The sequence below is a fragment of the Xenopus laevis genome, chromosome 6L, assembly GCF_017654675.1.
Source record: "Xenopus laevis strain J_2021 chromosome 6L, Xenopus_laevis_v10.1, whole genome shotgun sequence".
Lineage (NCBI taxonomy): Eukaryota > Metazoa > Chordata > Amphibia > Anura > Pipidae > Xenopus > Xenopus laevis.
Window position 1 is genome coordinate 24,515,505 of NC_054381.1, and position 12,663 is coordinate 24,528,167.

General features: G+C 39.3%; 1 protein-coding gene across 2 annotated transcripts in view; it reads right to left on the reverse strand.

Annotated features, from left to right (window-relative positions):
* The window catches only part of gad2.L (glutamate decarboxylase 2 L homeolog), a 56,451-nt gene that overhangs the window by 9,803 nt on the left and 33,985 nt on the right, over window positions 1–12,663 (reverse strand). For both annotated transcript variants that reach the window (XM_041565851.1, XM_041565850.1), the window contains 5 exons: window positions 11,705–11,784; window positions 8,690–8,744; window positions 6,576–6,692; window positions 5,139–5,203; window positions 1,508–1,586 (listed from right to left, as the gene is read on the reverse strand). In XM_041565851.1, the coding sequence (XP_041421785.1) occupies window positions 1,508–1,586; window positions 5,139–5,203; window positions 6,576–6,692; window positions 8,690–8,744; window positions 11,705–11,784 (396 nt within the window). The remainder of the gene's footprint in view (window positions 1–1,507; window positions 1,587–5,138; window positions 5,204–6,575; window positions 6,693–8,689; window positions 8,745–11,704; window positions 11,785–12,663) is intronic.

A 12,663-nucleotide genomic window follows, 5' to 3' on the forward strand; every position in this document is an offset into this window, starting at 1 on the left:
AAAACAGAGCAGTTTGCACCTATTTGTAGCACTTTGCACCCTATCCTGCATTTAATAAATTACCCCTATGACTTTCTCAGCAAGAAGCTTTAATACATTCACTTAAGTGCAATCTGCAAATGTGCCATCTGTTTTCACTAATGGATGGGTTTCTAAAACTATAGCAGATTCCAAAAACCCATATTAAATTCATTCAAAGAGATAATTAATGAGCATATTAGTGATGTGCGGGTTGACCCCAAACCCACAGTGACTAGGCCTGCTGCCGTTCATCGCCCCATCTCCTCTCCTTTATTCATGCACATATGCAAATTTTCCTCATCAGGTCTGGAGCACTGGGGATTGACACACAGGAAATTATAAAAAAACTATTGTATTTCTCACTCATCCCCAGTGTTTCTGAACCAATGTGGATGTGGTTGGACAGCATGTTGCACCCCTAAAATCCTGCTGCCCTAGGCCCAGGCCTTGGTGGCCTTTCCACAAAACCAGGCCTGACAGTGACCCATGGCTTGACCACCAACTGGGTGAGTTTGGGTAGGAATTTGGTCAACCATTGCAGATTAGGGTTGGGTGCAGGTCAGACACGAGTTGACCACCAGTTGGGCAGGTTTGGGTTGGAATTTTGCCAATCACTGTGGGTTAGGGTTGGGTGCAGGGTAGACAGGGGAAGTACTCTCCTCAGCTGCTCCCAAAGATTCCCCGTCGTGGAACCAGAGTCACACACAGAAGTAACATAAAGAGCAAGATGATGAGTGTAAGGGTTGGGTGTGATCCTACTATAGCAACTTTTTGTACGTTAGGGTCGGGTGTGGGTTAAGGTTTTGCAGGTTAGGGTCGGATGTGGGTTGAGTTTTTCATGGCCCGCAGATCACTAGTGCATATATCATTTATCTCAAATATTATATATGTAGAACCTCTGCATACCCACTGAGAATATATGTAACATACAAGGAAATATGTAATTTCTGCCACGTGATCTGTGAATTGGGGACATCTTGGCCACACCTGCCATGCGCTTAGCCCCACCCTTATTCCATCCCAGCCTGTCCTTTTTCCTGGATCCCGCCCTTCTGTGCTCTCTGCTCCACTGGTTCGGTATATAGCGGAGAACTTTGGGTGACAATTTGTGCATTTTCATGGAGCGGCTCCATTTGGCTTCAGGTTCCAAGAGCAAGAGACAGACCTGTTACTGTGAGAGACTGAGGCTTAAATCAGGGATACTCCTGACAAATAGATTGGAGTTAACTTGTCTGGATGTTGATTGAAAGATAAATACAAATACCCCCAGAAGCATGCAGTATTCAGAAACAACCACTTTTTTCTCTCTATAGACATGTAACAGAGAGTGTTACTTCTTGTTTGAATAGCTGAAGACTCTCTGGGCTGCTGGGAGTTGTAGTTTGACATCCTCTGGAAGGCTGCCAGATACACGTGGCTTCTGTACAATAAGCCATAAATACACAAGCAGTCAGCTATAAAATAAATACAATGGAAACGCATTTACCTCTTCCCTGACCAGCAATGCAGAGCACTGGAGTGGAACGCCCATCATTTTGTGTGGATTCCACGTCACAGAATTAGCCCTGAAAACAAATGGTTCTGAGAGTTAAATGGTTCCATTCATTGTCTGTTGAGCAACAACAAAAAAGACAGTTTCTTAAAGACAATTGTTATAATACAATATATAGCCAGTGAAACCAGGAGAGTGCTCTAAAAATATCTAGCTCCATTTTCAGAATCAATAGCCGTAGATTTTCTGGATAGACAATGATGCTGAGAGTCACTGACAGATTTCCCTTGCTCTAACTGGCTGATTCCAGTGCTGGATAATAGGTCCTATACCTGTATTTGCAGTTTCTAAATGGCTAATATAATGAGCTTGAAACAACAGCACCACCTGCAGGTAATTTTAGCCAACTGACCTTACAGCGACTGAAAATTTATTTCCTGAGAAAAGAATAGTCATGTGATGTTGTTCTGCTTAGAACTGACCAGTGAAACATCACAGGACTCATCTTTGCTCATTAACTTGATTTTCTAAACAGAGCAACCAGAGCTTCCTCTGGAAATATATTTTCAGCCAACGGTTGCTTGTGGGCCGAAATTAAAAGCTGGTGGTGCTGCTGTTTCAAACTTAGTAGAGTAGCAGTTAAAAAAACGCTAATATCTTGAAGTCTAGAAGAAAAAAAATTCATGTAAATTGCAAAAGTACTTAGCATTGACGCTCTTTTAATTTGTGGCTGATTTTCGTAATACCTTAGTACAGGTATAGGACCACTTATCCAGAATGCTTGAGACCTGGGATTTTCCAGGTAATGATCTTTCTGTAATTTGGATCTTTATACCTTAAATCTACTATAAAATCGTGTAAAGATTAAATAAACCCAATAGGCTGGTTTTGCTTCTAATAAGGATTAATTATAGTTTATTTGGGATCAAAAATTACGACTGCCTTTCCATAACTCTAAGCTTTCTGGATAACGGGTTTCATACCTGTAGTTATATGTGTAAGCGGGAAATGTTTATATGTTTTATTTACTATTTCAGATTTTTATTACACTGTCCCATTGTTTTTTGATCTCTAAAATGGCTATAATAGCGCTGCCTAACGCTGCCCAATAGGAGGGCTAACTACTACAAAGCTCTACAGATCAGATGGCTTTTGCATCTTAACATCAGAAAGCAGAAACTGCAGCTCTAATGTCACTTCACGGCCATTTAATTTGCTGGGAAATCTTAGGCATGTGCAGCTCTTGCCTGAACATCTGTGTGTGTCAAATCACTGGTTCAATTCTCTCGGCTAATTCTCTGGCTTTAATCCCTGAGAGGTAAAGGCAATTACCATCCGCAATTGGGTCATAATAACAATAATGATGTATAATTTGTCTGCTAAGTGATTTCAAAGTCCCCCTGTATGTAGCAAGAAGGGAGGCAGTGACCTCCTTTTACCCATGATCACAATGTGAGACAAAAATTAGGGGTAATTTCATGGGATATTTTTTTCTTTCTTTATTTTGGTGGGGGGGGGGAATTGAAAGAGATTTATGAATAAAACATGTTGCTAAAAAAAATTCTGTGCATTGTGTCAGAATATTTAACGCCAACATTATGTGTGCAAGTTTATATATATTCTGCAACATACATACCACCTAAATAGAACAAAAAGAACAAAATCATCAAAATCATACAGGTGGTGATAACAGTAAAGTATAGGCCAAATATTGCAGGAGTGGGAACCTTAAAGGGATACTGTCATGGGAAAAACATTTTTTTTTCAAAATGAATCAGTTAATAGTGCTGCTCCAGCAGAATTCTGCACTGAAATCCATTTCTCAAAAGAGCAAACAGATTTTTTTATATTCAATTTTGAAATCTGACATGGGGCTAGACATATTGTCAATGTCCCAGCTGCCCCAAGTCATGTGACTTGATAGACTTCAATCACTCTTTACTGCTGTACTGCAAGTTGGAGTGATAGCACTCCCCTCCCTTTTTCCCCCAGCAGCCAAACAAAAGAACAATGGGAAGGTAACCAGATAACAGCTCCCTAACACAAGATAACAGCTGCCTGGTAGATCTAAGAACAACACTCAATAGTAAAAACCCATGTCCCACTGAGACACATTCAGTTACATTGAGAAGGAAAAACTGCAGCCTGCCAGAAAGCATTTCTCTCCTAAAGTGCAGGCACAAGTCACATGACTGGGGGCAGCTGGAAAATTGACAAAATGTCTTTTGAAATTTTTTTTTTACCATGACAGTATCCCTTTAACCCAATGAGCTTACAGTCTACATGGGGAAGGGCTTTAGTAGATAGCAATTAGTTAGAGACACCTTTACAAATGCAATGGTTAGTGCACACTATTTCCCTTGTATTTATGTTGGAATGGTGTCTGGCATTAATAACAGCATTGCAGTCTGATTGACTTAGCCCAAGTCAGCTGCAACTATGAAATGAGAACTGAAGCTTAAATAAAGAAGTAGGGCAGAAATGTTGTACATTATGATTTGGGCTTCTGTACCAGCCCAAGGCAACCAGAGCCCTTTAGCGACAAGATCTGTGTCTCCAAAGATGCCCCAGTAGCTCCCCATCTTCTTTTCTGCTGATTCACTGCACATGCTCTGATAGTTACTAAGGTTAGGGATCGACTCACAATATACAGTACACATAGAATATACATGTCACAATATAAGGATGATTGGTAAATTCAGATCATTGGTTCATGGCAGCTCAGAAACAAGCACAATTATAATCAAAATTTATCTTATATGACAGGTATCATCTTATATGACAGGTAAACCTGATTTTTTGCTTGATGACCCCTAAGCTTAGCTTCTCATCAAACTGCTCAAAGCACACTGAGCATGTGTGTGTCACTGACACTCCTAACAAAATCCAAGATGGAAGACTCATGTGACAACTTTGAAGGCCCGTATATTTACTGTTATAGAGATGCTGAACCTTTAGGCTGGTTCAATATGGCATTTCTAGACATATTTATTTTTAGGTTTTAGTTCTCCTTTAATACAGCCCATTGAGGGAACCCTTGAATGACCATCAATATCCAGGTTGGCAGTAATTACAGGGCTACGTCAGTAATTCCAGGGCAATGTCCTTAATATATTGATAATGGGTGAGTACAAAGGACCTCTTGTATTTGTCTATATGGATTTTGTAGTCACAGCCTCATTGCACCCCCACTTAATGGTTTTGAAAATTAGTGGTGAGCACAACTTTCCCCTTTTTTGTTGTAGTGCTTAGTTGATCATGACAAAGACTTCTGTAGTGTAGAGTAGGATTCTACAGCAGTATAAAGAAGCTTGGATGAAGGCCCATAGGGTTATTTGAAGTGTCAAAATGACAGGTGGATGGGCTGTGTATAGAAGGGAGAATCTGCTGACCCAATGTGGTGGAAAGTTAATCCTAGACGTAGCGTTGCTGGGTTTCTCTGAGTTCTGCTGGAAAGAAAGTGTTTGCAAGGTTCTCTGTGTGTGCATATGTATAATTCTTAATATATGAACTGTTCTTTTCTGCCGAAAAATCCCCACAGAAGTACACATTTTAATAATGTATTCTAGTTTTCTTGGTTAATGTACCAAAATCTGTTTCACATTGACAAACTAATGGATTGTACCTGTCAGCTCCATTAAGCTTCCATCGATGCTTCCTAGACATCAGTAATCCACCGCCCCATGCAGCCTGAGAAGGGAAAAATACAAAAATAACTGGCTCCCGGTGAGCAGAATGCAGTGGACTAAACAATGGAAACCCATCATCTTTTGACACACAAATTACAACCTTAAGGCCCCCATACATGGGCCCATAAAAGCTGCCGACAGACCAAGTCGGCAGTTTATTGGCACCAGGGCCGGATTTATATAGTGGGCGCCCCTAGGCCCACTACTGTTCTTCTCCCCTGTCCCCTTCAGGGGGAGAGGAGCAATGAGCAATATTGTATTATCTCCAGCGCATCCCCAGTGTTTTTGAACCAATGTGGGTGTGGTTGGGCAGCATGCCACCCCCCTAAAATCCTACCGCCCTAGGCCCGGGCCTAGGTGGCCTTTCCACAAATCCGGGCCTGATTGGCACGTGTGGGGCGTCCCCGATTGATATCTGGCCAAAAGTCGGGCAGATGCCGACCGGGCAGGTTAAAAAATTCCGTCCGATCACGGCCGCATCTTTTCATTGATGCGGTCCCGCGATGTGACCGCCCGTTTGGCCTCCATTCTGATCCGATTGTTGAGCCCTAGGGCCCACGATCGGATCAGCCCGATATCACCTACTTCAATGTGGGCATACAGTATCGGGGTGTGTAGGGCCACCTTTAACCATTCACTGTATTGTTCCTGGACGTTTCTCTGAACCTCTGGTATACTTAAAAGAAGAAGATATTTGGCCACATGAGAGATCAATTATGATTGGGTACTCATCAAACAGAATTGTCTTTCGTGAACCCCACAAACTGCTCTGTTGTTTGTGTGCGGTTAGCCTTTTTTTTTGATTAAGGAAACAAAAACACTTAATTAATTTGCCAAGAGCATTCTTCTAAGCACTTTAGAATTTACATTCATCATTTTTTTCTAGTTTTCAAGCTATTATCAGTGTTTACACTGCCAATAGAATGAAATTGAAACACTGCCATCTGCTGTTTAGGTCTGCTGACTGGCCTGTAAGTCAGAAGACTATTTTAGAAGCAGCAGAAAAAAGTCTAGTGATGTTGCCTGTTAACAAAAGAGCAGAGAAGAATCATCTGTAAATTGCAGAAATGCTCAGAATAGCACTTTTATAGAAGAACAATTTTACACTAATTTGTGGGTTTATATTTCCTTTAACAGACATATATCATTTTCTAATCAATTTCTAATGGTGTATTTTCTAATGTGCATCAAGACAATTTACATTTGAGGTTAAGATATCCCTCTGAGAGATGGCATGTAATATGCCAAATTGTTTAGGGGCAGTCAGGAACCTTTACAAAAATATCTGCTTCAGTAGAAGTCTTTCCAAATGTAACTAGAAAAAATGTAAGCGCCTTATAGAAGAGCAGTGAGGTACAGACAGAAGTACTCACATCTACATGCATCCAAATCTGGTACTTTTTGCAGATGTCGGCGATAGATATTAGGGGGTCAAATGCTCCATAAACTGTAGTTCCGGCAGTGGCGCTAACGAAGAATGGAACATAGCCCTGTAATGGAAAGAGCAACAGCACAGGACACAAATGAGCAGCAGTATAATTGCCAGAGCTGCAGAATGCATGGCATAAATACTGTACAATAATCTCTTTTAAAATGGAATTATGGCAATGCACCAGTAGCACTCACAAAAAGGCTTTATCCAATGGGGTAATACAACTCCTATATAACAACAAAAATGTTGTGTATATTTCTGGTATGTCTCAACACAACGGGGGTTATTTATCTGAATGCCAAAAACACAAACAATTTGAGTAGTTTTACCATAAAATCAGGATTTTTAGTGGAAAAAAAGGATTTACTATATCCCGAGGATGGAAAAAGTCAGAATCCAAAAATCTGGCTTCTCAGACCTGCTGAGGTTGCATATAAGTCAATGGGAGAAGTCCTGAAGATACCCTGATCTGTGATTGGTTTTGTGCTATAATCCGAAGATTTGGTTTTCGGGCAAAAATCTGAAAAAATCTGATTTTTCGGGAGGAAAATGTGAAAGATTTGTATGATCTGAATTTTTCACGATTTGTTAAAGTTTTTTTTTCCCACTAAGGAAATTTTCGGGAAATTTTATTGACAAATTTAGTCAGAGTATATTTCAGAAATAAATTAGATAAATTCGGATTTTAATAAATAACCCCGTAGCACAGCATTTCAATTTTCGTGAGTGCTGGACCCATTCTTTTACAGTTTCAATATCATGGGCATATACCACTGCACATACCAGCATGTAGTTTGTACTCTGTTTGTAAAAGCTAATTGCTTGGGTGCCAGAATAAAAAACTATATAACACCATATGAAACTGCACTCAGAGGTCTTTGCAAAGTGAAAAAAAGTGTTAATTTATTTAACCAATAATGAACCGAAACCAAAATGTTTTCACCTTGCAAAGACCTTTGAGTCAGTGGCGTAACTACCGGGGGAGCAGAGGGTGCAATTGGGCCAGGGCCCACACCTCCTCAGGGCCCCCCGGCAGCCTGCGCGCCACTGACTTCGGGTGATTCCGGGCGGATTCCGGGCGTACAGAAGGGGGCAGGGGGCCCGGCTGCAGGTCCCGCGCCAGGGCCCGACCCCCTCTAGTTACGTTGCTGCTTTGAGTGCAGTTTCATATGATATATATATATATATATATATATATATATATATATATATATATATAGACAAATACAAGATTCCTCTGCACTCAACCCATTATCAATATATTTAAGACAGAGACATATATATATATTACTCTCCATAGAAGTGACAACCTTATAGCCAGTCTAACCATACAGCTGGACACAGAATTTCTGTGAGTTTAGCAGAATTATTCTCATCGCCATCCAAATATACAGTGGCTTAAACCCCCGAGCCTCTAGGAAGAGCAAGATTAATCTCTTTATTTTTGTAAAGCTCTTTCTGTTGGATATGGTTTAAGATTGCTATGGATAAAAACAAAACAATGAAAAGATTAAAAGATTAAGGGTAAAACTTCAATAAAATAACCACAATATTCACAGCTTCTGTGACTAGGGGAAGCCAGTTGTCAGTCCATGTTGGGATGATCCCAAAAATATCAGCAAATCAGCACCATGTATTTAGAATATATATATATATATATATATATATATATATATATATATATATATATATATATATATATATATATATATATATAGAGTTCATCATAAATCCAGAAAAAAAGACCGCCTTGATAAAAAAGGTCCAAGATGTTATTTCTTAGTTCAGGCACCCAGGTGAAAGAACTGGCTATGGTGTGCACCTTTTCTCTCTCTCTCTCTCTCGATATATATCTCGCCATATTTGTGAGAATAAGCCACAGAGATATGGATATGGATAAATTGTGGTCCTGAAATGCAGATTAACATATCTATTGTTTTGAACTGGTTTTCTTCTTGCCTATAAATGTCTTTAGGCTTTCTGTTATTTAAGTCCGGGTGCCTGAACTACAGTGAGCATTAGTTTTTATACATTAATAACCAGCAAAGGACTTACATTTTGTTTGGCTTCGATAATTCGTCTTTCAAGATCGGATGGTATCAGTTTCCCCCTAAAACCAGAATGAAACATATTAATTGCCAGATTTGTATATTTCAGCTGTTATGTTGCCTTGGAAAAAGAGGAAGGGTTTCTTAGACAATTTAAAGAGCACTTAAATATACTTTTGTATCCTTAAAGGGATACTGTCATGGGAAAAATTTTTTTCAAAATGAATCAGTTAAAAAGGGGACCCGTCACCCAAAAAAATTATTCAAAATCCTATTTTATCGCATTAGTCAAGGAAAATTAACTTTAATTTCGCCATATAAATTATTTGAATCTTGTTTCCATCAGTCTGGGAATTCATAATTACAGCAAGCAGGCAGCAGCCATTTTGTGGACACTGTTATTAAGACAAGCCTTGTATCATCTCAGAATCTTGTTTGTGCACCAGAATGGGGGACCTGATGTCCATCCCCATGCCCTGGCCACACAGTTATATGGTAAAGAGAACTGGGGGAATGTGTGAGGAGCAGTGACATCTAAGAAGTGCTGAATTGAAAGTGAAAGTAATTGTCTGCCCCGCCTCTATGCCACGGGCATAGAGGAGGGGCAGACAATATTTGATTGACAGCTGAGATTTTTAAATGAGCTTACAACAGCTATGAATGCTTAAATAAAAAATAGAAATTGGATTTCATGTTTAATTTGAAAAGGACTTTTATTATACAGATTTTTGTGTCTGGGTGACAGGTCCACTTTAATAGTGCTGTTCCAGCAGAATTCTGCACTGAAATCCATTTCTCAAAAGAGAAAACAGATTTTTTTTAGATTCAATTTTGAAATCTGAAATGGGGCTAGACATATTGTCAATTTCCCAGCTGCCCCCAGTCATGTGACTTGTGCTCTGATAAATTTCAATCACTCTTTACTGCTGTACTGCAAGTTGGAGTGATATCACCCCCTCCCCCCCCCCAGCAGCCAAACAAAAGAACAATGGGAAGGTAACCAGATAGCAGCTCCATAACACAAGATAACAGCTGCCTGGTAGATCTAAGAACAACACTCAATAGTAAAAACCCATGTCCACTGAGACACATTCAGTTACATTGAGAAGGAAAAACAGCAGCCTGCCAGAAAGCATTTCTCTCCTAAAGTGCAGGCACAAGTCACATGACTGGGGGCAGCTGGGAAATTGACAAAATGTCTAGCCTCATGTCAGATTTCAAAATTGAATATAAAAAAATCTGTTTGCTCTTTTGAGAAATGGATTTTAGTGCAGAATTCTGCACTATTAACTGATGCGTTTTGAAAATAAAATGTTTTCTGATGACAGGATCCCTTTAATTTAAGAAAGCATCTCCCTTTGTTTTTCTAGAGAGTGCTCTCTGATAGTGCCAGCCTCAGAAATAATGGGTTTCATACTATTTTGTTGGCAGAACAAAGCCCTAGGGGGCTCATGTTATAAGCCAATGGTCCAGGCTCTCAGGGCAGTGGACCTCAATTAAAAATACAGTGAATCCCCAATTTTACATCTCCCGATTTTAAGTTTTTCCACATTTCACACTGGTTTTTTTTTGTGGTTCCACCTTTATAATGCATTCCAGTTGGTGCCTTTCTCTGGTTTTACATCATGATTTCCCAGATTTTAGACCAAAAGTTTGTTCTGATGTTCCCCAAAATGACCATTTGAATGATAATATTAGAGAAGTTAAGAGGTTTTAAAGCAAAACCAGACGCATATTTTGCAATGGTTCTTTCTGTAAGTTGTAAAGTCTAATTAATCTGCACCCCATACAGTCCTGCACCAATCACTTATTGCTTTAGACTGTGCATGTGACCATCAAAGAGGCCTTGTACATGCCCCCCATAGTGTAACATTAATGCTGCACTGCTTAACCCTTGTTATCAATGCATTAAATATTGTATTTCAGAGTAAAACTGACTCCTGTGCTTATATCCTTTTAGTAATTGTAGAATACGTTGCTTTAAAGGAGAAGGAGAGGCATTTTATTGGCGAATAGATTAGGTGCAATAGTGCAAGCTAGAATGCTATATTTATTCTGAAGAATACTTTACCATACCAGAGTAAACAGTTCTAGAAGCTCTCTGTTTGTTTGGGATAGCAGCTGCAGTATTAGCTTGGTGTGTCATCACTTCCTGCCTGAGTCTCTCCCTGCTCACCCATAGCTCTGGGCTCAGATTACAGCAGAGAAGGGAGGGAGGGGGAGAGGAGCAAACTGAGCATGCTCACGCCCGGGGCAATGAGGTTTAAGCTGAAGGCAGGAAGTCTGATACAGAAGCCCATGTGTACACAATAGAAGGAAAGAAATGCTGTGTTTATTTTGACAGAGGACTCAGAGCAGCACTACTTGAGGGTTTACTGATATATTTAGGTGAACCTTTCTGAACCTTTTAACACATTTCCCTGATTTTATATTTTTCCAGATTTTACACAATTTTTTACTGGTCCCCTGAAAAACGTAAAATGGGAGTTCTACTGCATATGGTCATTTATATTACATTGATCATCGTTTAGTAGTGATTAAATGGATGATAACGCTTCAAGAATAGAATTAGCTGCCTTTAATCACTGTTTACTTGGCAATATTCATTCTCCCTGCTTATTATTTTTCCCTCTCACTCTGCAAAGCTTTTTATTATAAATGTTAATGATGTCTATACGTGTCTCTTGACTTTTCATGCCAGCGTTTTCCCATTAGACAATAACAATGACTACAACGTACGATTTCCCTATAGACTAGAAGACTAGTACAGAAGATTTTTTTTAACTGTAGTGTGTCATCGCCCCTCGCAAAGAATAATAATAAAATAAGTGCCGGTGTGTGACATGCTGCGCCGCTGAAAGAGAATTGAGGTCATACTATCATTAATAGTGCACTTCAACAAAGCAAATACATTGTGTGACAGCTTATACAATCCACTGCCTCCTGTTATTTTGACCTAAATCAAATGAATTACCAGAAACGTCCTCTGCCGCCCTATATGACATTCCCAGCTTTTGTATACCTTTCATCGGCTTTGATAAGGATCACACTGTCCGTGCCAATCCCCAAGGCTGCCGCTCCTTTCTTAACAGAAAAGTGACTCTAGAAAAAGAAAGTAATTATGAGGATAGAAAGGAGTCGCTCGTTTGTCTAATTTCACAATAATTTACCCTCGCTTTAATCGGCTGCTTCTTAGCGTCAGTTTTGGGGACAGTTAGGAAAACACATGTGTATGGATGTGTATAAGGGAACACATAGACCTATAAAGTTTGTTCACTTTTTTAAGTGAAAAAGTTTTATGATTTTGCCAACAAATGTGCAAATAATTTACAACTGCATAATTTTGTTTTATCCTCAGCTTTTCATACTATAAACTTAAACATATTAATGAGTTAAAGAAATGGTTCGCCTTCAAGACAACTTTCAGTATCTCATAAAATGGACAATTTTTTAGTAACTTTTTTAATTGGTTTCCAGTTATTATTTTTTTTAGATTTTTGAATTATTTGCCTTCTTCTGCGGGCTCTTTCCAGCTTTAAAATGGTGGTCATTGACCCCAGTAGTCCATAAACTGTTGCTCTGGGAGGCGCCAATATTATTGTTATTTTTTACTTATATTTATAATTATGCCCACATATTGCAGTTTTGCATTCAAGCCACTGCCTGGTGGCTAGGGTAATTTGGACTGAATAATGTACACTGAATAATGTGTTAAACACAGGCATATAAACTCAGCACCTATGGGAACAATATTGTCTGCCTATGGTATAAATGATTCATAATGTAGATGAACACAGTTACCCAACTACAGCTGTACTGGTGTATTCCTGGTAGCCAGTGGCAGACAGAAGCTGTGGATAATTATATTAATGTATATGCATATAACAGTAAGGCATTTCACAGTGTTTCAATAATACAAATATGACACACAAAGTAATAGTTACACAATTGAAAATATGGGCCAACTTTCTGAATTGACTT